General features: G+C 43.3%; 1 protein-coding gene across 9 annotated transcripts in view; it reads right to left on the bottom strand.

Annotated features, from left to right (window-relative positions):
• NAV2 (neuron navigator 2) overlaps positions 1 to 27,106 on the bottom strand; it is a 457,796-nt gene that overhangs the window by 52,209 nt on the left and 378,481 nt on the right. For 6 of the 9 annotated variants that reach the window (XM_029583047.1, XM_029583042.1, XM_029583043.1 and 3 more), the window contains 6 exons: positions 19,499 to 19,637; positions 10,873 to 11,167; positions 8,780 to 9,455; positions 4,796 to 5,266; positions 3,464 to 3,529; positions 1,738 to 1,782 (listed from right to left, as the gene is read on the bottom strand). In XM_029583047.1, coding sequence (XP_029438907.1) covers positions 1,738 to 1,782; positions 3,464 to 3,529; positions 4,796 to 5,266; positions 8,780 to 9,455; positions 10,873 to 11,167; positions 19,499 to 19,637 — 1,692 coding nt within the window. The remainder of the gene's footprint in view (positions 1 to 1,737; positions 1,783 to 3,463; positions 3,530 to 4,795; positions 5,267 to 8,779; positions 9,456 to 10,872; positions 11,168 to 19,498; positions 19,638 to 27,106) is intronic. The other 3 variants (XM_029583048.1, XM_029583049.1, XM_029583050.1) reach the window with 3 other exon arrangements.

Raw genomic sequence — 27,106 nt, 5'->3', positions numbered from 1 at the left:
AGAGTCCCAACATACGATTACGGGGACAACACATACAGCCCGGCCTGCCTTGGAAGTCTAGTCATTTATCCCAAATTCTGATGGGGTGTAAGTCGCTGATTTTTCTCAAATACATATTATATATATATTATATATATATATTATATATATGATACACATTAGACGACGAACCTGCTCACGAGCAATGGAACCTCGCTCCTCCTCTAAATACTTCACAAGCATTAGTACCTCTTCTAATAGCTTAACTAGCACTAGCCCGGACTCCTTTATGACTTAATTTCTTAATTTATTGCCCTTTCAAGCCTTTCTTTCCAGCTGTTTAAGCTTCCAAGTTTTGCAGTCCTTGTTAAATGTAACTTTTTGTTTCTTCTGATTATAATACGTTGTTTATGTTTACTGTTCTGTCCCTGTTCGATGTAAACCGATCTGATATGGTATTTAACCTTGAAGGTCGGTATAGAAAAAAACAATAAATAAATAAATGAATGAATTTTACTGAATTGTTGAGAATGAACCTCCTATGAGGAGGGCTCTTCTATGGTAATGCTAAAGCGTTAATTTTGCCACCGACCAAAATCCTGTGGAACTGGAACCGGAGGACACCCAGGGTTTTTTTTTGAATGTTTAATTTGTCAATATTGGAACCACCAGCCAAGCTATGAACTTAATTCCAGGGTGAGATGGTAACTGTGGCGGGCTGCGAGCTTGAAGTATGAGTTGAAGGGCTGCTCTATTTACCTGCAGAGGGGAGAAGGATCACTGAAAGAAGAGTGGTCCACTGTGTACCATCTGCTCCACCACCGCATTTTCTTTTCTGACCCCCCCACAGACCAGTGCAAGGAAGGATAAGAAGGCCCCATCCCGCATGTGGTTCTTATTGGAGGGGGTCACACAAACAATGCATTGAAACTCACCTTTGTCTGAAGGAAGCCAATGCAATTCTGTACTAATGAATGCGCACAATGTTTTAGCCTTCAGGATCCTTTTATGTAGGAGTCAATGTGTAAGACTTCAGCAGTGCAATGGTCAGAGCACATTACCAGCTGAACCTTCAGGAGATCACTGGGTGGCCAAGTTTAGAAACAAAAACTCAACTCAAAGTTTCATATCTTACAGCGCTGATAATTGTGTATTTAAATACTGGCTATTTGCATTTAAGGGAGGGAGGATTCAGTTATTTTTTCATATTTTCTCTGCATGCTATGTGGGCCCCACCTACATCTGTTATGGGCTTGTCTAGTCAGACCTTCTGGGTTAGAATCTATCTTTTTTTTTTTTCCCCCAAAAGGATATTGTTTTTCTGCTTAGTTTTATCCTGACAAACAACTTCAAATTAAATAATTTTCTTTTTTTTCCAAGCAAACATATGAAATAGTGCAGGGTTAAAGGGAAAAAAAAAAATTCTGATTTTAGCAAGTTAACTAAAAGTGCAGGGAAGTGCACCCATGGTCCATGCGATGCATTCATGGGTGTACATTTCTGAAATTAATTCAGCAAAACAAAAAGCAAAAAAAAAACAACCCAAAAACCAACAAGCTAGGAAGCACAGAAATCACCCATGTTTAAAAAAAAAAAAAAAAAAAAAAGCACCACCCTTTAGAAAGGTAAAGATGAAAGCTGCCAAAGCCTGCACAAGCCGAAATCACCCCAGCAAAATGAAGGAAGGTAAAACAGCACACACAGCACAGCTCCAAAACCACAAGGAAGCCAGCCAGTCAGCTACAAGGAAAGAAATACCTGAGTCCCTTCTTAGGCAAAGTGTTCCTATCAAGATGTGGATCACTGTAGGAAAGTTAAAAGAAAGAACACACTTCAGAGAGGCAGCACACAGAGGAAAGTTAAAAACACAAGAGCCAGGAAGGAGAGAGAGAAAAGCTTCCACATTTCCTTTCAGCGCAGAATGTGATGTTAACTACACACAACACGTGCACCAGCCTTCTCGGGCACGGGCTTAATGGGTTCCCGTATTAGGCGTGCAGATGGTACCATGAGTACGAGGGCAAAGTCTGCTCATAGCACCGCACCCAGGTTTTGTCCCTCCCCAACGAAACGAAGCTGCCTTAGATAAAAAAAACACACATGCATCCCGGAAGTGCTTCGAACGCGTTTGCAGTATGAGGACGTGACAGCACTGCTATTCCCCGGCTCTCTTTGGCGCTCCAGGTGCACGGATTATTATTTCCGGGCATTTAAAATTGTAATTTTAAGAACATAAGAACATAAGAAATTGCCATGCTGGGTCAGACCAAGGGTCCATGAAGCCCAGCATCCTGTTTCCAACAGAGGCCAAACCAGGCCCAAGTCATTAAAAAAAACCCAAAAATCGTCTTCCTGAATTCTGCAAGTAAATGGGGGTTATATTATAGAAACAGATTTTCCTTCCGGAAACCTGCAAATTATTTAACTATCCGTACCCATAACCATTTTTTGAATCGCAGAATTTCTCAACACATTCTAAGGTGACTACAATTCGTGGACTTAACTCCTCGTGGTCAAACCAGCACAGCAAGCAGAAATGCCGCGTTCTGCTGGCTGTGTGATAGTATTGGTCAACAGCCAATGAAACTGTTCACCAGCTCCCTCCAAGTTGCTTACATTCATTTCAGAGCGAAAGATGCCACTCCCCTGGCCTGGCATAAACCAATGACCCATGACTTGATACATGACAACATGCAAGGAGGCCATCTTTCAAAAGGGATGCAGGCCCCTACCCAGGGGGTTGGGTGCCTAGATCCCAGAGTTATAAAACTGCCCCAGACACAGGCTAAACAGAGCTGGCCTGTCTCGCACTATGTCCACATTTAACTGCTGGAAAAAAAATGGGCATGTTTGAGTCAGAGAGGGGAAAAATGCGTGTGCATATTTACGTTTTCAAATAAATGCGCATTTTGCAGTGCATTCTCAGCCCACAGATATAACAGATGAAAGGTGCACAGGTTTCGTTTTGTTTTTTTACTCACATACCTGGTAACTAGCTTTCAAAAGAAAAACTACCCAGATAGCTTCTCTTTTGAACTCAGCAGTAAGGTGCATGGGGTAGAAAAGTTCCCACACGCTTGGCACCTAACCTAACTTCTGAAAGTTACCCTCATAACGGTCCCTTGATGGGGGGCGAGATGACACAGCGGGAAACCTGAATCCCTGCGGACAAAAGCAGCATGCCGCGGAGCGCTAAAATGCAAGTGAGAGTTTACGATTTTTAGGGAAAAAAAACCCCCCAACCCTCCTCAAGACATTTTAAAATGTTCTTTGGAGGAAAATAAAAACTTGGGTTTGCAACTCCACCCACGATGCAGATTTTGAACCAAATCAGCCAATTAGAAGAAGGGACTCTCACTGGCATGTCCTGGTGAGGCAGCTGAAAGCCGAGCAACAAATTTACAATCACGACACTCTGTTCACAAATGTGGTGGAGATAAAAACATTCGAGCTTCGTGTGAGCCTGAGCGACAGACAGCTTTACCTGTCCTGCTTCCTGGGCAAAGTATTTCTACTGAACTTAGGGCTAGCAGCAGGGGAAGAGAGAGGGCTAGAGGAAAGTCAAATCAGAGAGGAAAAATTAGCACAAGAGGGAAAAAGAGAGAGAAATAAAAATGGAACAGTTTAACACAATACTGTAAAAAAAAAAGAGTGCAATTGTTTTCTCGAACATTAACAGTCCTGGGTGCACTCGATTTGTAAACGAATATACCAAGGTTTCTACCACGGAGGTAAGCTTCAAAGTATTGACTGCGACGTTACTGCTCCCGAGCTTCAAACTTTTGCTAGGCAGGAAACCTGAGTCTGGGTCCGGCCTAGCAGGATGCACGGGGCGCTGAGCCCACAGCAGGCCCACGCCCTCAGGAAACTGTTCTGATTTTGCTCTTTTCAAGGGGTTGGGAGGGTGAGGGTGGCACCCACTGATTGGCCACTGCAGGGAGGAGGGAGAAATCGCAGGTGACATGGGGAGAGGACACTGCAGAGCTGGAATAATCCTGGGATAACGAAACAGGACAAGTAAAAAAAAAAGTTAACCTTTGCCCTCCCACCCTAGACTTTCAAGAGTACACCACTGTCCCTAAACACCTCTCCAGAATCTCTAGAAATGAACATGGGATCAAGACCTCAAATGGCTCTTCAAAGTCCAAGACTACTTTTATCCAATCCTAGAGTAAAAAGGAGACTTAAGCGTAGAGGGATATAGTACCTGAGAGACTTGGGGCTCACTAACTGAACCAAGCTGACTATCACTGTGCATCTAACGCTATTCATAACGTACAAAATGCCTGGCTACAAAAATTACATATATATATATATATTTATATCTCTGAAAAGTATATACTTTCCCAACTGATTTTAGCTGCTAAAAATATATTTACTTAGATGCCAGAGTTTTTGTTGCAAGGAATCCCACTAAGAAAACATGTACAATGATGTGGCTTTATCAGTCTTCTTATGGTGACAATACCATGCCATCATGGTGAATATGCCATGCATCCCCTCTGACCAGTTCAGAAACCCATTTATCATTTAAAGCACTGAATATTTCCACAGGAAAAGCTGCAAAAAGCACACTAAATCTCTTATATAAAACCACATCACCACACTACTAATTCAGATGACTTTGAATGCATGTCCTTCACTCTAGAAGATCCCATCCTTAATCTTAAAACCTTTTATTTGGGCAAGGATGTCTGGTGAGATTTAGACTAGAATAAAACAAGCGCGGTGCGGCTGAACTAATGCTAAATCACCAGAGTTTATAAAAGAACAGTTTCGCTCAGTACTAGCAGAGAGGAAGCAAGAAACCACTAACCTTTCTGACATTGTTGTCTTAACACTGTTGGTTCTGACAAAGGGAGCCAGGGAGTCATCTCTAGAAGCGGTTACCAGTCCACTGGGGGAGTGATGGCTCAGCCCAGCTCCGCTGCTCAGGGAGATGTCAATCGATTCACAGCTGGTGTGAAGGCTGCTGCTGACCGACTGGTAGCTCAGGCCTTCCTTGCTAACAGCAGAGGAGCTGCTTTGGTTGGTGCCCCAGGTCAAGCTATTGGAGGGAGCTGAGTGGGCTGAACTGGGGCTGGAGGCTAGAGGCGAATGGCTCAAGTCAGCACTCTTACTGTACAGCGGGCTACTGCCACCACTACTCAGCATGCTGCTACTAGGAGAACAGTCAGGGTAACTCTGCTGGTTCATGGTAGCATGCGGATTGGAGATGACCACTGAATTTTTCATACTTTCAGCGGTTGTGACGGGAACTTGTTTATTGGGTTTTCCGCCAAAAAGTCTGTGTAAAGAAAATAATAATTAAAGAGAGAGTATTAACTTTATGAAGCCGAATATGAAGCTAGTGGGTGACATGGAATGTGGACCTTCCTTCTCCAGAGGTGACTGCAGATTCCTAACCAGTATCATCTTGGCATCTCTCTCATTGAAATATCAACCTAGCAAGCCACCGACAACTGCTCAGAGTAAACTCCAGGAACATGCTAAGATGAGCAAAGCCTCAGAAACCTGGAAACTACGTACCAGAAGCTTGATCTATTCTAAGTACAAAAACAGGGAGAATAAAGAAAAAGATTTTTGGTGGAATGGTAACGTCCCATCAAGAACTTGGGGTTCTAAGACCGAGACTCAATGTTTTTTCTTTCTCCTGTCAACCTGACAGATGGCCCAAGAAGAACATTTTACGCCAAAAGAACTGCATTTATCTGCTATTCCAGAACTCAAAATACTCCCTTACCACATGCAAGTTTTTCTGGGATCTACCACGTGACTGTTGAGGTTTCCTATGCTAAAGATATTTACACCTTAGCTCTACCGGATAAAGAGATTCTGTTAATCTGGACTGCCCTGCTGAACCTTATGTGGCCAGGGGGGGCGGTGAAGACAGGCAGGAGTTGCTTACATAACCAAAAGAGCAAAATTTGCTACTAAAAAAAAAAAAAGGATAAAAATATCAAACTGATTGAAAGCAAGAATATGTTGAGCCAAGTACTCCAGAGGATCAGTGGAGATTAGGAACTCAAAAGGAAAGCTGAAATAGTTAATAAAACCTAAATTCTCCATAGAAACTTGAGTGAGAGAGAGAGAGAGAAACACAGACAGAGAGAGAGATCCAGTTGCCAGATTTAGAGAAATGCCAAAGTCCATCAGACAAGACTGACAGGCCCGAGGAGCAAAGATGTTCCAAAGACTAAGTTTTACTAGCCAAATTTTCAAACATATTTTGCCATAGATTGGAGAAAGCACAAAATCTTATGAACACAGGGTCCTATCTGATAATCTTTTCAATGTAAAAAAAACAATACGTCAATTACTAGTGGCTTAATAGCAGATTCTACTAGCTAAAATAATCTATGCAAATTTAGGGGGTCAGAGAGAGAGAGAGACAAGTAATGATGGACTCTCTACCTGGGTAACATCAACCTAGGTTGAGAGAACATTGCACAAATCTCATTTTTGGGTGAGTTTCCTCACTCCAAAGGTCATCAAATCTTCACAAAAGAGCACTGTTCTCTTTGTACGTCTCACTGTGAATGTCAAAGTGGCCCCTAGCCCCCTACACTAATACCTAAACCTCACCTCGAGTTACTAGGTGGGCCTCCCATAGAGATATAAATACCAATCTAGTGTGAGGACATTATGGCTAGTGTCTCTCTCTCTCAGCTAGGCTGGCTCTCCAGGAGCTTAAACATGATCCCACCAATGGTTGTATGTAGGAAATACAACAATTCTGGCACTTATCTTCTCAATTTGTGCTAAGATAACACTTCACATAGGTATTAGTGCAAATTGCAATAAACTGCCTATTACCATAAAACACACCCCTTTTCCTATCACATGCGATATTTAGTGCATTTTGATAAATCCAGGCCTCAGTTACTTGAAGAGGAAAGTAAGCTTAAGACACTTACATGTCATGTTTAATAAGAAATTAAGAAACAACAAAGGTAAAGAGCTTAAATTTGCATATTTGAACATTTAGCATGTTTGACTAATCCCATGTTCATATTAATCATAGGTCTCAATTTTTATTTTTTTTTAACAAAAAATATGCTAATGAGCATTTACTAATTCACTTTTTCTATTTTGCTTCACTATAAAAAAAATTGTGCAACCGGAATTCAATTTATATTTGAAAACAGTCACTTACAAAAAGTGAATTAGTAAATGGACATTAGCATGTTTTTGTAAAAACTTGAGACCTATGAATAATATGAACAGGGAATTAGTTAAACATGCTAAATGTTCAAAGATGCATTATATAGCAAATATTTGCAACTCCAATATATATGATGGTCTCTTATATTTAAGCTCTTTACCTTTAGTTTTTGTTGATATACACCTGGGTAGTTTTTGTATTTTTAAGAAGAAATTAAACCTAAACAATAGCAAGTTCTTTCAAATCTGATTGATAGGACATTTACTGTCATAAAAATCAACATTTGTTTTTGGTGCTATTTAGCAAAATAGATTCCCAAGCCTGCCTACGCCTTGTGAGAAAAAAAAAAAAAGGGCTGTGTCGACAAATATAAACCAGAATTGGAGAAAAGGGAAGTGGCGTGGCCTATTGGTTAGAGCAAGGAGCATGTCCTGCAGGAGCATCAGCTCAAGGCTGGTCTCTGCAATGGGCCTTGCGTGCTAGTCTGAACAAGCTGTGATCTCCTTGTGCCTCTGGGACCCACCTACCAAAGGCGTTTGACTTACCCCGGCTTCCCTAGCTTCTATTATGTGTTGCAGGTAAGGCTTATTTAGATGTCAAACAGAAAAACAAGGCCATTCCACTTAGTTAAGCTGTAATTCCACCTGCATCTTCTCAGGTCATAGACTGCAAGCACCAGTAAAATGCCTTACCAGAATATATTTTTGAATTACATAAACCTTCTCCAGGTATAGGGCATCAAGAGAGAGATGTCTGAGGTCACAATGTAATAACAAATGTATGAAAATGAGATCACAGATTACTTACGATGGTATTTCATTCAATTGCAGTCAAAACTAATTTATTTTCTGACTCATCAGGAGCGCCTCTAACAAAGTCCTGATACAGCAGAGATAGTCAGCTCCAGACTTCTTTTTCTGCTGAATAAATGCTACCAAATTATTTTCAACACAGCCATTAAAGTGGCAGGAAGGATGAAGCATAGGTCCTTCTTTGAAAAGGTACTATGCAAATAAAATAATGAACACATATGGGGGCGTCATCAGCTTGAATGGGATGCACCAACATAAGCCTCTAGAGTCAGTGCTAAACTACCGCATTGCCAAGACGACAGATATAATACTGGAGTATTCAACAGAACCATTTTGCTGCTTGGGCTGTGTAATGAAGCTCTCTTATTCACTGTAGAGGGTTCTCGCTCACAGCCGTTAATTCCAGTCTCATCCTGCTACAGGAGACTAGAGGAACTTGTTTTCCTAAGCCCTAATTTTTGTTTTAAATATTAAAGGTATGAGGCAACCACAGACGTCGGCAAGAAATATCCAAGTCTGTAATAACTTATCAGGTTTTGAGGTACCAGGGCCTTCACCACTTTCGTGCAGATGTGGAACAGCAGACACCAAATCTCAATTAATGAGCAAGGTCAAATCAGAACTACCACAATCCTTCATTTAACTGAAATTAGTTGGGAAGAAAACAAAAGGGAGATTAATAATTTTATGGGAAATAGCCTTCCCCTCCCCCCTAAACAACAACCTTAACCAGAGGAAATATCTGTTTTCAATTTCCGGAAATCTAAATGTTGATGTTCGTTATAATTATCTAAGCACTGAAGAAAGAGGAAGATGACGGTACCTGCGCAGGGTGGGCGATGCCACATCGGGGTACTTGGCTCCTTGCTGACGAGCACCATTAGAAGCAGGATTCAATTTAACAGAATTACATGAGGTCACGCTTTCATTGTCAGAGGAGATGCCTTTCTCCTTATCTGTCTGGTTGAGCGATAACGGTACAGAGTTGCCCAAAGCCACCTTTGCAGGTTCTCTCAGTTTAGGGACTGGCAGACCAGCAGATTTGCTGCTGATATTGGAGTCTATGCTACTGGTGCTAGATCTGTTACCAGCTCCACTTCTGGATTTACTGGGCCTGGGCAAACTACGATACTGAAGATTAGTTCTGGTGCTAAGAGGTAGATAGCCATCATCTTGGTTCTGTGAGCCGTCTACGCTAGTCTTCCGACCCGTGGATCTACCCATGAGTCCTGCGGACTTTGGCATTTTGCCCAAGGTGGCTGATCCACTGGTGATGGTAACACCACTAGCAGTAATCATGGTGAGGCCTAGCGTGGAGCCACTTTGCTTCTTAAATCCAAAAGTGTTTGTAGTTGAAGCAGCTGTCCTAGAAGTACTTGAGGCAGGTTTCTTGGATTCATCGCCGCTGCTGCGTCCTGCGTCTGATGGAGACCGCTTAACATGTGCTGCTTTTGGAGAAAGTCTACCCTTCTCTGACACCTTGGCGTCATCAGTTTTTCCTGGGACAGAAAGAAAACGTATTTACTTTAACACTTTACAGCTCAGGAAAATGAAGGAAAAAACTATTTGGCAAAATTTAAAGACGGAATTGCATTAGATTTAGAGAAGAGAAAATAGAGGCAAGACACATGAGGCAATTTTCAAAATAACTTACCCATATAAAACGTGGTGTAGAGTACAATGTAAACATTCACAATATATCAGTAGAACAAAAAAAAACCAAAATCAAAAACAATAAAAATAAAATGTCAGAATTAATGCACGTAAACAGCTTTTTAAAATAGCTCCAGTGGATATGCATGTAAAAGTACACTCGTAACCTGACTGCATTCTCACGGAAGGTCTTCTTGACGGGCAGTGAAGGTGGACAGGGATAGGAGTTAAGTGCATTCTTTTTTATTTTCAAATCTACGCATACGTTTACATGCAAAGGTTACACGCTGCTAGAAGTAGATGTACCTTCCTATGCGTAACTTGTGTGTATACTGGGGGGACTTCATTCCAGCATTTTCAAAGAAACTTTATTTATTTATTATTTTTATTTATTTTAGGGTTTTTATATACCGACTTTCTTGATACAGATCAAATCAACTCAAAGCGATTATATACATATATAATCGCTTTGAACATTAGCAGTAAAGTTTGTATGTAATAGATACATGCCAATGTTACTGTTAATTATTTAATAACTGGATGTATTATTCGTCTTTTTGAATGCAGGCTTTGCTCAAAGTGGGCTACAACATATTAGAGCTTTGGCTTACAAACAGGGTATTTGTAGCTTCACATTATAGAGGTGTTATATGCAGGCTCGTAAGGAGCCTTCTGATTTAACCAAAACAGCGATAAGATTTGGGAAAGCAAGGGCATTGCCAAATGTCTCCTGAAAGCACATTTGGGCTGAAACATGTGCATGTCAGGGTTTGCTTTGTATTATGAGGTAACCAAATAAAAAAGAACTTTTATTTTACTAGACTATTTTAGTATATCTAAAAACAATTGCTTTGCTGACTAGTACTTTTCTAATCCAGGAGTATCTGACTAATAGTCTAGGCTTTATGTTGGCTAGCATGCCCCAGCTTGTATCTCCCTTGACAAAGGCCCTTAAATGTCTTAAGTAGATGCTATGCTCTGGGTACAGTTGGATTGCTATCCTCTGAGTGAAGTTGGATAGGATTCCTTCTTTGAAAATTTTACTTGTGAGAATCCTTGCCTCTTTGATATGTTGATTTGTCCTTTGTTCAATCTCCCTTCTGTATACTTTTGAGGAAATCCCTTGGTGCTTGACCAATTAAGTGTTTTCTCTCATACTATTATCCTTAATGACCCAGGCCATTTGTGTGTAACTATTCAATGAAGAGCCAGAGAAAGGAAATCTTTAGCAAACCAAGATTCTTAACCTGTTGGGTCACCTACCTGACCCTGCTGTCTTGAGTGTGCCTGTCGCAGTTGCAGTAGGTTTTGGCCTTGGTGTCGTGACGCCGACCTGAGCTGTCATCCCACGTCTCCAAGAACCCGTTTGTGAAATGACCGTGGTCTTCCTTCCAGAGTTGCTCTTATCTGACTCGTCAGACATATCGGAGGGATTCCGCCTCCACTTGGATCCTGACTCCATCTTCACACCGCTATCTGAACCACCATCGGATCTCTTTACTTCGTCGCCGGACCACTGAGAAGTCCTATCAACATGCAAGTGCTTCTCTGCATCAGTCTAGGGGCAATGAACAGAAACATCTTACATTTTAAATATTTTTGGCCTCCTGTGACACATTTTCAACTCTACAAGAGAAACTATCCAATTCTAGAGGCACAAATATGTTTGGGTTTTTTTTCATATTGCAGAAGGCACTCTTCAGCCAATGACACACATGTCAAAGGTTAAAAATGACTGCAAAGAAAAGACAACAGGCCTAAAAACACTGGATTCTTTTACAGACCATGGAATAGTATCTTAAGTGAATGATTTATTTAAAAAGTACCAGATGACAAACAAAAAATGTATGGAAAAGGTGCTGTAGACCTTTTGTCCAGAGCCCTAAGTTTAAGAATTGAGCAATCTTCTTGCAACAAGCTTTTTTTGTATTCAGTTTTGCTTGTAGTTTTGCTGTAGAAGTCTCTCTCTCTCGCAGAAACAGCTAGAAAGCAAAAGCCTTGGGCAAAAGATGATGATGTACTTGAGATTTCAACACCACATTGAGAAGCATGGAGCTATGTAGTCTTGAAAGCCCGGGTACTTTGTCTGATTAATTCTTACGTTCATCCAACAAAAAATAAAAATATCACACCCTGCAAAAACATCTTTTCGCTACAACACCAACTCAACACTTTAAAAAAAAAAATTGGCTGTGAAAACAAAAATCTCTCTCTTTGGATTCTTTTTTTGTTTTTTATACTTCTGTTTATTAAATCATCAACTAGTGTCATACAGCAAGGGCAAGAGATAACAAAGAAATGAAATAGAACAGCTATTGTAAAAAAAAAAAAAAAAAAAAAAAAAAGAAACAACTCTGTTACATCATAAAAAAAAAAAAAAAAAAAAAAGTGTCCCCAGTTGACAAACCTTTTATATAAAAACCTCACACATACTACCCGCTCATACCATCCAACAAACTATCAAACATAATGATTACAAAAAACTAATACTGCAACAGATAACATGAGATTCTTACATTGGTCCAATAACTTTTGTTACAACCTACAAAGAATCTATGATTAGATTAGAAATCTGCTGAAGGGACTTGTGTAGAACAGAAAGCTCATGTACTACAAAGTTTTTTGCTAGTGTTTAAAAGTATTGCCATCTACCAAAATCCAATTATCTTCTGGACCAACGTGCTTCTTAAACTCTTACTACTAGAAGGTTAGAAACAGAATTCTTTACGTTTTTTTCAGAACCTGTTTTTTAATAGACTTGTCAAACATACTACTAGTTAAAATATAAACACAACAAAGTCTTTTTGTTCCTGGATTTCGAAATACTAACACTGTTTTTCAAAATTCTAGTACATATATTGCCAACCTTTGCATCAAAGGTGGCACTTGATTGTTTATAGTGGATTTGCATTTAATTAACTCACCATTCCAAATCCAAGTGAGTATATATGTTACATCATAAAATCCCATAAAACAAAAAAAAAACTTTTCAATAAAGATATAGCACATGCTGCGTTAAATTATCTATAAAATAAACACACACTGAAAGAAAGTTAAAACCCCTAAAATCCTGAGAAACACAGTCAGGGTACTTAAATCAACATACATGGTGCTTTTCCAAGAAAAGTCAGATCAAAATGGCATTGAAAAAAAAACGTGTAGCTTTTAAAGCGCAAATAAGTTAACTTAGGTTGAGATATATTTTTTAACGAAACATTATATCCATATAACTGGTAAAAAGATTGTAAGCCATATTTCAATAAACGCCATATCTTTTTCAGAGCCTGCAATTTTTACCAAAGCACTTCCCTGGCCTACATAATTACTGTTTATCCAAGGCTCCTTTTCAATGGTAAAAGCTTTATATATATATATATATATAAATATCTCAAAGAAAGCCCTCTTCCCACAATCACTGCCTCTGACTTTGCAGTATAAAAAGCACCCTCTTAATCTCTGTAATTTAAAATCTATTTTTGGTATTGACTCCTTTGCCACGGGAAAACAAAAGATGGATTCAGAGTCAGCAGAATAGTCACAGGAGAGAGCGAGGGGGCGAGGGTCAGCACACTTCAGAGCCCGTTTGTGGCGTCCTGTCCCGAATGAAGTGCTAGATTGAGGTAGGTACATGTGCTGCAAGCCTTCACCTCCTTTGCGAGAAAGGCATAGATTTTTCTGGGTTTATTGAAATTTCCCACCGCCCCCCCACAGCAGGCTCTCTGCGGTTCGGGAGTGTCTGTCGGCTTATTTGCACCGGTGAGAGCCAACACGATGCAGTGTATCAGGTGACCCGGGGGGTCTGCATGGGTCGCTTACCTGTGTGCAGGGGTTTTGTCTTCTTTACCTATTGTTGAATCTTCACTTCAATTTAAGCAAATGGGAAGTCAGTTTTCACTTGGATGAGGCTGTTTTAATTGTTTTATTAATTCTGAAAAAAAATAATTCTGCATCTTTTTTACATGCACAAATTAGGGAACGTTGAGAAATACGAGTGCTTACCGTTTGTGTGTGTGTATATGTATATATATATATACATATATATATTTATTTATTTATTTATTTTTGGTTTTTATATACCGGAAGTTCCTGTATAATATACATATCACTCCGGTTCACAGATAACAGAGATAACTATCGCCGAGATGGCGGTTTACATGGAACATATAGAACAGTTAATCTATTATAAAGTAGAATACAAACTAAGATATATATATGTGTATATATATACATATACACATATATATATATATGTATATATATATATATATATATATATACCCCGTTTGTGTGTATGTATTTATATATATATAAAACTCTCATTCTTTGTAAAGGCTATGCCTATGCGACAGATTCCCTGTCCGAGTTTCAAGTTATCTGTAAACCGATGCGATGTGCAAACGGTTGTCGGTATATAAAAAAAATGTTAAATAAATAAAATAAATAAATAAATAAATAGAGAGCTTGTCTTGGTTGTTTACTAATCTTGCAATCGTCCTGCAAACCTGACGACACACATCTTATACACTGCCCTGCAGCTTAGACGCCTCCGAGCGCCGTCACGTAAGCACCGTGGAAAGTTCCAAGAAGCCTGGCTGAGTACGACCCCTGCCCAAATCCCCATTCCCTAGGCCTCAGTCACATCCACTCTCAAAGCGTTTTAGACTCCAGATTCCCCACTGACAGTGCTGCACAGTAACCTAAGTACTGACGGCAGAAAAAGACCAAACGGTCCACCCAGTCTGCCCAGCAAGCTTCCTATGGTAGTAGCTGCCGCTCCGTGCAGGTTACTCCCGAGCTTTATATATAAAAAGAAGGCAACGTTTTTACTGGAGCCTTCTTGAAAATTCAGACAATACTGCTTGACGAGCTTTGCTTTTGAATTTGGCCGTAGAAGCTGTCCTGTGCTTTTTCCCTCATGTCTGCAGAGAGTAAAAGTCGGGGGGCCCATGTTGGTTGCCCTCTGAATCCTTTCCCCCCCCATGCCGTCAAAGCGGAGAGCAGCTGCATCATAAGCATCAAGGCTTATTGGGTAAGGGGACTTATCCCCATGCATACTGTTAAGGGTAGTAACTACCACCCGTTTCTTCATTACTCTCCTTCAGACTTTAGGGAACCCACAAGAACATCTCTGAGCTCGCCAAGTATCCTGGGATGTACCTCATCTGGCTCCTCCACTTTTAGTTTTCCTCGCTCTTCCCATACATTCTCTTCTGTAAACGGGGTTTCCTCTACTCCACCCCCATTTACAGTCTTGTTAACCAGCAACGGTCCTTCTCCAGGGTCTTTTTTAGTGAACACCGAACTGAAGTATTTGTTTAATATTTCCACCATTTCTCGCCAAACATTGTTCCTTATCACCTTTCAGTTTCCCTATACCACTTCGGACCGTCCTTCTTTTTCTGATGCATCTGAAAAATGTTCTCTCTCCTCGCTTTACCTCTCTGGCAATCCTTTCTTCTGCCTGATATTTTGCTTTCCTTTCTTTGTCTCCCTCAGTTTCACCAGGTTCCTCTTTTTGGGATCCTTTATCATTCTTGAACATTCATCTTTTTGCCTTTAGTTTTTCAGCCACCTCCTTTCGGTTTCTTATTTCTCTTGATTTGTTTACTTTTCTCACATATAGATTTGTTGCCTTTGTAATTGCTCTTTTTAGTTTGGCCCACTGCTGTTCCACCTCCCAGTCTTCTAGTTCTATCTCCAGGGACATCCCCACTTTGAAAAAGTCTGTATCTTTGAAATCCAAAACTCAGGTCGTCGTGTGACCTTCTCTTTATCCTATTTGTGATATCAAACCGTACTGTTTGATGATCACTGGTGCTCAAGGTGGGCACCCGCCCAGACATCAGAGATATTATCCCTGTTAGTGAGCAAAAGGTCGAATATCACACCCTCCCTCATGGGTTTCATTACCATTTGTTTGAGCACAGCCCCTTGCAAGGCATCCACTCTCTCTCTTCTTCTGGTAGGTTCCACAGAAGTGTTCTTCGTTGTAAGGCCCAGGAGCCAGTGGCGGCTCCCATTGACCCCTCTCCCACCTCCTCCGAACAGCTGTTCGGTTTCTTCCAGCACCTCAGGGCTCTTGGTGCCCAAGCTCTGCGCTATTTTGGAGACACTGTGATGGCACAGGAGTTCAGACACCGCCCAGCTCACTGAGAGCCGCACAATGCCAGAAGTAAACAGAACAGCTGTTCCAGAGCTGGCACTGGAGGAGGAGACTTAACAAACCATGGGGAGGAGCCGGCTTGGAGGGGATGGGGGTAGGGGACAGGATGATGGAAGGCTGACTTAGTGCAAGAGGCAGATGACTGGCTGGGATGGACTTGGAAGAAGAAGAGAAGATGTGGGGAGAAGAGATGAAAGGAAGAGCATGGTGAGGAGAAATAAGTTGAAGGGAGAGGGGATGGGCAGGGGGAGGCACATTTGGTTTTAGGTATGAGCGTCACTTTGAGTGTGTCTGAGCAACTAGCTGCACAGCCTGCCTCACTAGGAAGATCACCTTCCCCTGCTTTATCTGGCGATGATGCCCTGGCTTTCACATCGAATTTTTTTTCCTGCTTAAAAAAAAAACCATAGTGAGGATCACTGCCCTATGACATCTACAGGATGTGCACACTAGGGCTGTGTGCACCAGCTCCTCACCTTCCAGGATACACAGCACACATGGAACCGGCCCTCCCCCTCAACCAACCATTCACACAAATCAGCTTATAAACAGAGGTAACTCTTCAGATAAACTACAAGAGCCTGCAATTAAGAAGGATAAGCTGAGGCAGGCTCTGCTTTGATCACTCAGCTGGAATTGTACTTGCATTTTACCACAATGTTAAATCTTTGAAGCAACACTACCCCCACTACAACTAGTTGAATCTTTTAATGTAACTTCAAATATGCAATATTATGGCAAGGGAAGAAAGTAACATACTTCTGAAACACTGCAGCAACAAAAACATTCATTAGAAAGAAACAAGAAAGTCAAAGAGCCCAATAATAACATTTGGAATTGAAAATGTTCATAGTAAAGAGTGCATTTCCCATAATCATTCAGTAACTCCCAATATCGTCCTGTGCCATACCTGGGCTCCCCTTAAGAAAATGATCTCTTCAAAGCCACATTTTGGCCCCTGCCTACGGACTTCAACGCCAAACATTTATACACAGAGAGGATGAGGGCCACAGCGGCCTCGCTGGCCATGAAGGATTCTTCCTTTCCTTTTTTTTTTTTGTGTGATTTCAGCTCCAGTCCCTAGGACAGCATCTCAGCTATTTAAAACAAATAAAATGCTTCTCCTCCCAGCACAATCACATCCATCTGCAAACCTGATATTTCACAGTTTCCCAAGGCAATGCAGACTGCAAGCCTGTCATTACCCAGCCAGGCAGGAGCTCAGGGAATGTGAGATATTCTCTCTGCTTTACAGAGATTCTTTTTTTTTTTTTAAGATGATTGAATTATAAATGGATATGCAAAATTCATGAATGGACGACTGGTGCTTCTGCTCACGAGTTTCAAACGCGTGCTAATAATTCAGCCCCTTGTTGCGTCTGCCGCCATGCATCCAAGCCAGCCACACACTTTTTTTTTTCAAGGCCAAAAAAACCTTTAGCCCTGTCTTTTTTGGAATGTCTGTTTTGCAACAGGGACACTTTAGGACACCGGTGCAAAGGCAACAGGATATCTTTTGTAATTTCTTAATGATATATTCTAAATGAGCAATGCCGACGCATACACAGAAACGGAAGGACGTGAAGGCCCGGAGAGGGCTGCCGCAGGTTATCAGGTGACAGACCTACCTTTTCACAGGTTAGGAACTACAGGATTGCAGGGGTGGAGCTCAGAGCTGGGGGGGCAATTTGTAGACATCGGGTTTTCCAATGCATGCAAATATCCTGAACAATCAGACCTGCTCTGCTCAGGTTCAAGTGGGGAACCACTGCGATAGTGGACCCAAGACCACCAGGCACTGCTCTTCTGCTACTCCTAATGCACAATAATAATAAGTATTCAAGTGCAATAAGTCCCTGCCCAAAAGAGCTTAGAGCGTAAGTGGGTACCTGAGGCAACAGGTGGTAAAGTGTCTTGCCCAAGGGCACAAGGAGTGTCAGTGGGAGAAGCTGGTTTTGAACCATTGCTCTAACCAGTAGGCCACTCCCCTCACGGGGCTGGGCAGTGCACGACAGGGAAACAGGATACATAACACAGGTACATGATTCTGGGATCCTGGATCCAAACAGCGGATAAATGGAAGTAGGGGCCTTGGGGAACTGGTGAAAAAATGTACTCAGATAACCTGTGACTGCACTCAACTCTTCATAGACTAATTCTGAAAGCAGAACACTTGCAACAACATGCAGCCCTGCAGGCCTGAAATAATAAACCTGAGTAGGTAGGACTGCGTTTGGCTGTCTGTAACTGCAATGGGATTTAGACCCTTTCATCTGCTAATTAAATAGTAGATTCTTCAATAAGGATTATTGGTATATTATCTTCCCATCCCCCACAATCTCCTATCTTTGTGGATCTGCAGGAACTCGGTTAAATTCTCAGACAAAAACTCTAGGCATCTGTAAATAGTCTGTGCGCTTGCAAGTGAAATAAAACAAGAATTTCTGGAAGACTTTGGAAGTGCTGAAAAAGCCTCCAGACTGAAACATGGAAGCGCAGCAAAAGCTCCAGATGTAGCCATCTCCAGTGCCTGCCTCCAACATCTGTATAAACCTGTGGCTCGCAGGATCAACCACTCGCACAATATATCTGTAAAAAAAAACCCTGATCGAAGCATTAGGTAAGCACAAGTATTAAAAAGCACAAACCTCAGCCTTTCCAACACGGACCAGCGAGGCTGTAATATTCCCCTGGTTTAACGTCACTTGTGCACTCTTTTGCACGGAGAACCATTTTAACGTCGCACACTTCCTAAATAGCTCATCCCATTCTTTTATTGTCGGGGGGGGGGGGGGGGGTGAGCAACGAAAAAGACAAAGGGACCGGACTTATCGGGGTTTTGTGGCAATTTCACTCCCCAGTGAGAAAAATGCACCAGATCTGTGATGACGACCAGATCTCGTTATTTAATATGGAAAACGCTGGCGCAGACGTTTGACAAGCAAGGCTGTCGTCCCGCCCTCTGCCCCGGGGATCAAGGTAAAAGGCAAGTCAGAAGCCCGGCAAGGCGCTTTTTGTCTGGACGATTGTGACACGGCGCACCCTTCACCGTCTGGAAGAGGGGAAAAACTCTGGAGCCAGTAAAACCTTGTTCCGAGAGGGCTGTGGGATTTTGGCGTTCCACCCAGACCAAGGTTTCCTCAAGTGTAGGGGGAGTGGCATGAATAAGGACTAGGATTCTTTTAGCCTTAAGTGTCCGCTCAGCTGGGCAGCAATACTTTTCCCCTCCTGCTCCCAGGGGTTTCCAGACCAAAGGGAAGTGGGGTCTTTATTGAGTTTCCATCCAGCCAGGGTCCTTCCCCCTACCCCCATCCAAGCACCGGCGAGTCCCTAAGCCCGCGGGGCCACAGACTGCAGCTCGCTCCAGAGCCAGAGAGGCGCCCACTTAAAATACGACCGCTCGGCATTACCATGGGGGGGGGCAACGGCCGAGATCCGTCCCACCCCGCAGGCCCCGAACAACAGGAGGAACAGAAAGCTGGGTTTCCTGCAAAGCGACCCATCCGCTGAAATAGCCCGGCACCGGGGGCTACCTAGTCACTTACTATAAAAGATCAGTTTCCCGCACGGGATCCGGGCAGATTAATTTACTGAATTAAATTGCAAGTTGCAGGATAACACAAACGGCAAAGCCTATGAGCGTCCACATAACGGAGGAAAGAGATTTCTCAGATTTTCTTTTTTTTTAATCCCTGGCAGTGGAGAGGTTCGGGCTCGGGATCTTACCTGCACGTCGAGGTTCTTGCGCGAGCAGGCCGGCGTGTTTGCATAGGAGCTGATGGAGGAGCTGGTGTTGATGTCATCGGTACTGAGGTTATCAATGGTGTCGCTGATCCCGCTGCTGACGGAGCTGCTGTCATCCCAGCTAAAGGAGGGAGAGAGAGACACACACGGGGCTCAGGACACAGAATGAAAGCAACAAAACAGGGACCAAGCAAAGCAGGAAGAAGGATCAAATAAATAGACAAACAAACAAACGCTTCCCTTGCTCGGAGTGGGTTGCTCTGCAGCGGCAGGAGGCTTTGCTATTGGGGCAACACACACATCATGGAAGCCAGATATGCTGTACATTACTTCTGAGCCTCTGCTCAGTTGCGAGGTCTATGGATAATTCCTACGTTTATTCATTTTAGTCTGCAAGGGCCAAAGCAGAAACCTTACTGCAGCTTGGACTGATGGTGAATGGACAGCAAGGAAAAACCTTTCACAGATCTCTTAACAGCAAATGTACCTGCAACCATCCATATTTTTAGAAAAACATTAGAAAGAGCATAGAGTTACATGCATATTTTTTTCTTTTTAGAAGGTTTTGTTCTTGGAATTTGGAAATCTGAGGTTTCGGGAAGTGAGACTGTTTCCTGCGTCATGCCAGAGCGAGGGGCATTTCAGAGCGCTGGGGACCCCCCCGGGCAGCACAGAAATGGCAATTCAATCCACATACGCAGGCCGCTATTCAATGAGTGCTATTTAAAACGAACATAAAGACAGGACATGCCTGCACCCATTGCTCCTGGCGGGAGGGATGTAATTGCAGAGAGCTGCTGAATGGTTTCCTGATCTGCACTACAACGACCTGGCTGCTTATACTCATTACAGGCAATAAACCCAGTGGCCAACAACTTTCAGACTAGTTAAAACATTTGGAAATTGTAGCAGGAACATCAGGGGGTGGGGGGCAGGGCGGGAACTATCAGCCCTATAACCCGCCTTACTAAAAATGTCATTTGCTTTTCTATTCTTGACTTACCATCTGGACAAACAACCCAGCAACTCTTAAAAGTTACCCTCCAGAAGTGAAAGAATTCTCCCCCACCCTAATCCAGCTAAAAGACGAGAACTGCATGCATTTCTCCTGGCAGGACCCCAGATGCCAAATACTTGTGGGATTCCACAAGACATCATGGAGTCAGTATCAGGACTACCAAAGCCACATGGACACTGCCATTTAATGTAGGGGAGGTTCACATTGCTTTCTTTCAGGCTCTTTAACCAAGGCAATATTACTGAGAGCATGGGAGCCAGGTAACTGGAATACAGACACACCTGCGCGTCGTATCAGCAGGTCCGCAGCCATTCTGGAGAGGAGGGGGAGAGAGAGAGAGAGAGATCACACCTTTTATGCAGGGAAACTCCCCTGAAATGCTCCCACAAAGTGTGACCAAGTCCAGACCCAGCTATGCCGCCAGTCACCTGGGCATTATCCCCTCACCTGAACCTGCTACAGGAAATAAAATACAGAGCCACGCCACCGGCAAAACCCGAGCCTGCAAGCCGGCGTCTTTCCTTACCTGCTCATATTTCCAGGTGTCGGTGGGAAAGATTCAATCAGGAGACACTGCTTGCAACAAAGCCCGCCAGACAAGGCAGATTCAGTTGCAGATGCCTTCCTGGCGGGACTTGTTTTTGGCTATTGTTCAAGACAATGAGGCCATGAAACAGCCGCGCCCTCCGGGGGGGTACCAGATAAAAGTCCTGACCCAAACGTGCAAACACCAAAAGGACCAGAGAGAACACCTGGTGTGCAAGGGAGAAATGCTTTGCTGATAAATCTGTGTGAGGTTTATCAGATCCCCTGCTTCTAAATCAAATGGGAGGGAACCCGTAACACTTTAACGAGTATCACCAGACCAAATTTTAAAAAAGTAGGTTTACATTTCTGGCATCATTTCAGACCAAATGTTTAAGCTCTTCTGAGAGCAACTCCACATGTTTAAATGAATGGCATTGTGCTAAAGACAAAAGCAGATACCATAAAGGTGATATTATGTAATAATAATTTTATATGTAAATAACACTCACACCCAATACCTTTCTTGCTGTATAACTCTTTGCCGCGTCTATGATTGTAACTAACCTTATTTCACGACCACTGCAAACCGTTCTGATGGCGAAACTGAATGGCGGTATACAAAACACACTAAATAAATAAATAATAGAACATGAACTATAGCAGCATCTCAGATACTTGTTCCTTCCTTACGTTAAAACCCTATGGCACAGGAGGGCCAACAGCTTCCTCCTGCCCGGACTGGGCTAGCAGTTACTCCGGCATCCAGCCCAATTGGGGGCTGCAGTTCCTCCAGAGCTTCCACCAGTGCATCCCCGAGCCAGCCTTTGGGTCTCACTGCTGTGGGGTGGCCACAGGCTCCTGCAGAGCCTCCAGTCATGCCTGGGTCGGGGGGGGGGGGGGGGGGACGACACACACACACACACAGTGCTGCTGCTGCTGGGTCACCAGGCTGGTCCCAGGAGCTCACTTTTGCATCATAACAGCAGCACCTCAAAGACGGGGCCGGTGGTATACACCAGACGGGGAGCTGTGGGGGGGATCAGAGCCCGGGTCCACCTTGCCTGGCTTCCATTATATGCCAGCACAGTAGGATTCAAATGCTGCTCCCTCACTAATGTCCCAAAATGACAAAAGGAGGAGACTTCCTCCACAAAAGAACAGGAGCAAACCTCAAACAGGGCTAAAACATTTTTAATCCGCATCTAAAGCCCTTTGAAGGTCATTAAGAACCGTCCAGAAACCGCAACACAAAAACCTTAAAACACACAGTGAATGGAAACTATTGTTGAACTAAAAGTGCCAGCCAGAAATCTTCTAGCTCCAGATTTACAAAGAATCCAATCTCTCAGACAAGGGAGCCAGGCAGGTCCTGCTAACTTGCCAGCCTGTTTCCCTGTCAAGGTCCAACAAGTGTTAAGGTCCAAATCTGCAGAAAAATCCTCAAAATCACAGAAAGCTGCGATGCAAAGCTGGAGACGCAGCACTTTTGTTTGATACTGGCAGCCAGCACTTTAGTTCAGCAGAGGCAAAATTTAATTTTAGGCTTGCAACTTGGAGGGAGAAGCCGCAGCAGGGCTGGGGGTGGAGGGGTGGGGGGTAGCAGAAAGTCAGACCAGTTACCTGGAGATGCTGCTCCGGGGTGCCTGAAGGGCTCCGGGGAATCTGCTCATGTTCCCCCTCCGAGCCTGCTCATCCCTTCATTGTCCCACCATGCTCAGGAATCCCCCCCCCTGCCTGTCGGGGGCTGACCACCATAAAACGTCCCTCCACCACCGAGTTAACCTCTCAAGTGCTGAAAGAGCCAGAGGTCAGCTCCTTCCCCGGGCTGCCAGGTCAGCTGTGAAAAGTGGCTGGGAAGCGGGGAGGCTGGCTCCAGACTGTTACCGTAATGCTCAGAGTAAAAGCCCAGCCAACCTAACACAGGAACACAGTAACGACCGAAAGGCCCTTCCAGGCTGCCCTGCAAGCTTCTTATGGTAACTGCTGCTCCCTAGCCTTATGATAACCCATAAAAACAAATTTACAGCTAGCAGGAGCCTTCCTGCTGCTTTACTTATGGACTTGGCCTTAGAAGGCGTCCTGTACTTTTCCCCTTATGTCTGCGTTTCAGGACCCCAGACTGTAAAAGTCAGGACCCCCACTTCCCACCTCCCTGTGCCAGCAGTAACGTGAACCATATACTTAGGGATATTTGTTTTCAGTTTTTATTTTATTTCTCCTGTGAATTTCCATGTTCTAACAAAAAAAAAAAAATCATTGAAAAAAAGTTGTAACAAACAGGAGAAAAATCAGTATAAAGGTCATTTGTCCTCTGATTTTTTTTTTGTTGTTGTTATTAAATTCTCAGGAAAAAAATAATTATAAACTAAGGTCCCTAGCTGATGAAATGCAGGTAAATCTTGCAGAATCCTTCCCAGCCATGAAGTCTGAGATCTCGAGCATTAGCAATTAACATCTCTTCCCCACCCGTGGGTGCAAACGCATTTTTTTTTTTATTTTTAGTTTTTTTTATACCGATTTTCCTGCATAAAATGCATATCAAACCGGTTTACAATGAAACTGAATAAGCAGGAAGTAAAATTCCTTAGTCTAATACATTTAAACGTCAATAGCGAAATAATTTTAAACAGTGCAAAAAGCTAAACAACATTAATAAAGGTTAAATTATTAACAAAAAATATACATATACAAAATATACATACATACAAACGCATGAAAGATGCATGCAAAAGGAAGGGCCTGGTGAGCTACCCGGGGCATGTGCTCTGCTTACTGACAGCCCCCAGAGCGCGTCTACCCGGAGAATTAGGGCACTGGAGGCGGGGCAGAGATTTGCCTGTATGTTGTAACCCCTGCCCCTCTCACCCTTCAAAGCCCCCTTACCAAGGGACAGTTTCATATTTGCACTCTGAGGGGTGGTTGGAGCTCAACCGAAACCCTTCCCAGATATGAGCTAACCCCCACTACAGATCAGATGGCAGCTAGATTAGGTCCTTGCACTGACAAAGCAGCAGCCACTCTGGAGAAAACGTGCACTGAAAAGCCAATCTCAGAACTCAAGGACGGGGGAGAATGGAGTTTTCTACAAATAAAAAGCAATCCAAATTCTGGGCAACATGACACACAAGATCCAAGAAAGCCTTTTTTTTTTTTTTTGGCTTTTGTGACGATTGTGAAATACTAACAAAACAAATTCCGTTGTGACAGAGGAGACGACAATGTGCCATTTAAACCAAATAATAATCAAAACGGTACCACCGTACTTCATTTAATAATGAGTTTGTACTTGAAAAGGGAAGCAGATGCACCGATTGTATTCACTTAGGCAGCTGAACCATTATCTGTCCTAAGACAGATTAGGGATAAATGAAAGGAAGAAACCCCAGCCATTTGCCACCAGGGCAGACACCGATCCACTCTGTCAGTGCATAGCTCTGTAATGAAGGGCCTACAGCCAACCATCTCATCAGCTGGCTGGGGGCGTCCTAGGAAAAATAGTCTAGCAGTGATCCAGTGCAAATTACAAACCATCCAGAGGAAGGAGGCTGCTATAATTCTGAGATAGGAAGCTGCAAAGGGGAAACACTCATGCTGCTAGATTCTCTAATTTTAACTTATCTTATAAGAATCAGAGAGAAGATATTACATTTAATGTATGTTTAGCCCTCATAGAAGATGCTGGATGGCTCGTGCAAGAAAAGGGTGTCTTCCCATGCCCGGGGCATGTGGAAGTGCGAGCCCCTCCAACTCGCTCTCTCAGGGCTCCCCAAGCCCGCCCTGGTAACCTCACAATTAGTGGTGTTTTCAGGATATCCCCAGTGAAAATCCCTGTGTTAAACCTGCACATGCTGAGTCTCCAGTACGTATTGATGGAGAATATCGGGATAGCGGAGGTGGGGGTCAGCAGGACAGGCTAGAAAGCCTTTTCCTGTGTGGACGAAACCACGTCTAGGCATTCAACGTCAGTTCAGACAGGAGGTTTTAGTCCTTGACCGCGCGAGGCCAGCCCAACTGTTGTTGAGCCTGGTTTTAGTCACGTGATCGCGTGTCCAGCAAGGACTGCCCAGAGATGGCCCAGGTTGGAAGCACTGGAAGAACAAAATCTTGTAGAGTCAGATCTCCTGTATCGGCGTACCCCTAGGGGCTACTAGGGCTACTGCTTGCAGTTTTCTGCTCTGTGATTACTTCTGTTCCTCGGGTCCCATCAATGCTTCATGGGCCTCGGTGAGAGACAACAAAGGTGCAAAACTATAGCCTAGTATAAAAACAACCCATCCCTTTCATCTAGTATAAGGCTATTCTGTGTTCAAGCGGTTCACAAAATTCATTTTGTATCTTAAATCCAATCTCTGAACTTAAATGGCTTCTAGTAAAAAAAAAAAAAAGTAAATAAGTCTGTACAGTGGTTTCCAGAAGAAGCACACGTTACTTTATTACAAGCTGCACGGACTTACACGACATCGATGACCAGCCTACAGGGAACATTAGCCTATTGTTATAGAACCATTAAACTTAAGACTGTAGAAGTTTCAGATGCTGCCAAAAAAAGAGAGCTTCATCGCGGCCCCTGTCACCGCGGTACATCTATTGCCACTTTACTAGGCACCAGCTAATGCGTTCAACGTCTACTGACTCATTCGGTTTAAGCATAGCAGTTGGAAATGAAGAACGCCAACAAAAAAAAAATTGAGTTTTTGAGATCCTGTGGGACCCTTCGGATGGGGTGGCTACTAGCACACGACACTACCATGAGAATCATAAAAACAAAACAAAACGGAGCTCGAGCTGCTCACACACGCAAACACTCAAGGAAACCCAACACATCACAGTAGCACAAGGGCTACATTTTTCCATCCCACTGAAAACGCGTACCTGGGGGGGGGGGGGTGGCAGGAACTCTGAGAATCATCATCTCTCATCCTGTAAGGATCTCCCCCACCCCATAACAATAAATGCACTGTGAACAGCAACCTGCAAGGTCTTATTAACAGGATTATAGGGGGGGGGGGGGGGGGAGGTCTCAGACTATGAGCATCTGTTACATCCCAGGAAAGCAAATCAGAAATTACAGTATATGAGAACGGGGAACTGCTGAAAGTAGCTGCTTGTCCGAGGTTTTATAAGCCAAGACATCCGCCCAGTGCAGGGATGGACACGCAGAACACACATTGGATGAGGTTAACAAAATTCTTCAAGAAAACAGTAGTTTAAAATGAATGTATTTTGTGCAAAAAAAAAAAAAAAAACGAAGACGGAAAGCAATGGGATTAAGATAATGAAGAGTTCTCATAAGTAAGGAATGCGACCCTGAAAAAAAGTGCAGCATAACAAGGCCAGAAGGGCTGATGATAAGCAGCAAACGCAAACCTTAACCCTTTCAACTCTTTCACACGTTCATCCGCCGATTCTGACTTTTAAAACTGCAGAAGTGGAAGCGAAGTTTAAACAGAAAAGAGAGGAGGTAGGTAGGTAGGATCCCGCACCTTTGCGCCGTTCACCTGGGTTATAATAAGGCATTTCCTGCCAGTTAATGACGGGATAAGAGGTGGCTGCACCAAGCCAATCATTAACAAGACAGGAAATGTTCAATCCAGAAGCCTTTACAGCACTCATTAAGACTTAAAAACTCAAACAGGATTGCATGTTTTGATTTTGTCTTGTTAATAACAGAACCCATTCTGTAGACAGTAAAGTTTGCCACTGTATCCAAAACAAACGTGCCGGGTTTTCTGTACCACTTGTCTGCATCTTAGGCGCTAGACAAAGGCTGCCAGGGCCATTCCCCCACCCATCCCATGCATGGGCCGTGCAGCAGGCCTGACCTCCACTGGAAGCCTCAGTTTACCTACCACCAAGGATCCTTTGTTCCTTCCCGGGCCTTCCTGAATTCCAAAAACAGTTTTTGCTCCCAGCGCCCCCCCCACCGGGAGCCCGTTCCATCCTTCCACCACCCCACCCGCGTGTGAAGAAATGTTCTCCTTGCAGGATGTCTGGATCTGCCCCTTTCCAGTCTCAAAACATGACCTCTCTTCCATTAAAGAAGG

Source organism: Rhinatrema bivittatum, chromosome 17, assembly GCF_901001135.1.
Source record: "Rhinatrema bivittatum chromosome 17, aRhiBiv1.1, whole genome shotgun sequence".
NCBI classification, from domain to species: Eukaryota; Metazoa; Chordata; class Amphibia; order Gymnophiona; family Rhinatrematidae; genus Rhinatrema; species Rhinatrema bivittatum.
Note: the sequence above shows the minus strand (reverse complement) of the source record. Positions and strands in the feature narration are given on the sequence as shown.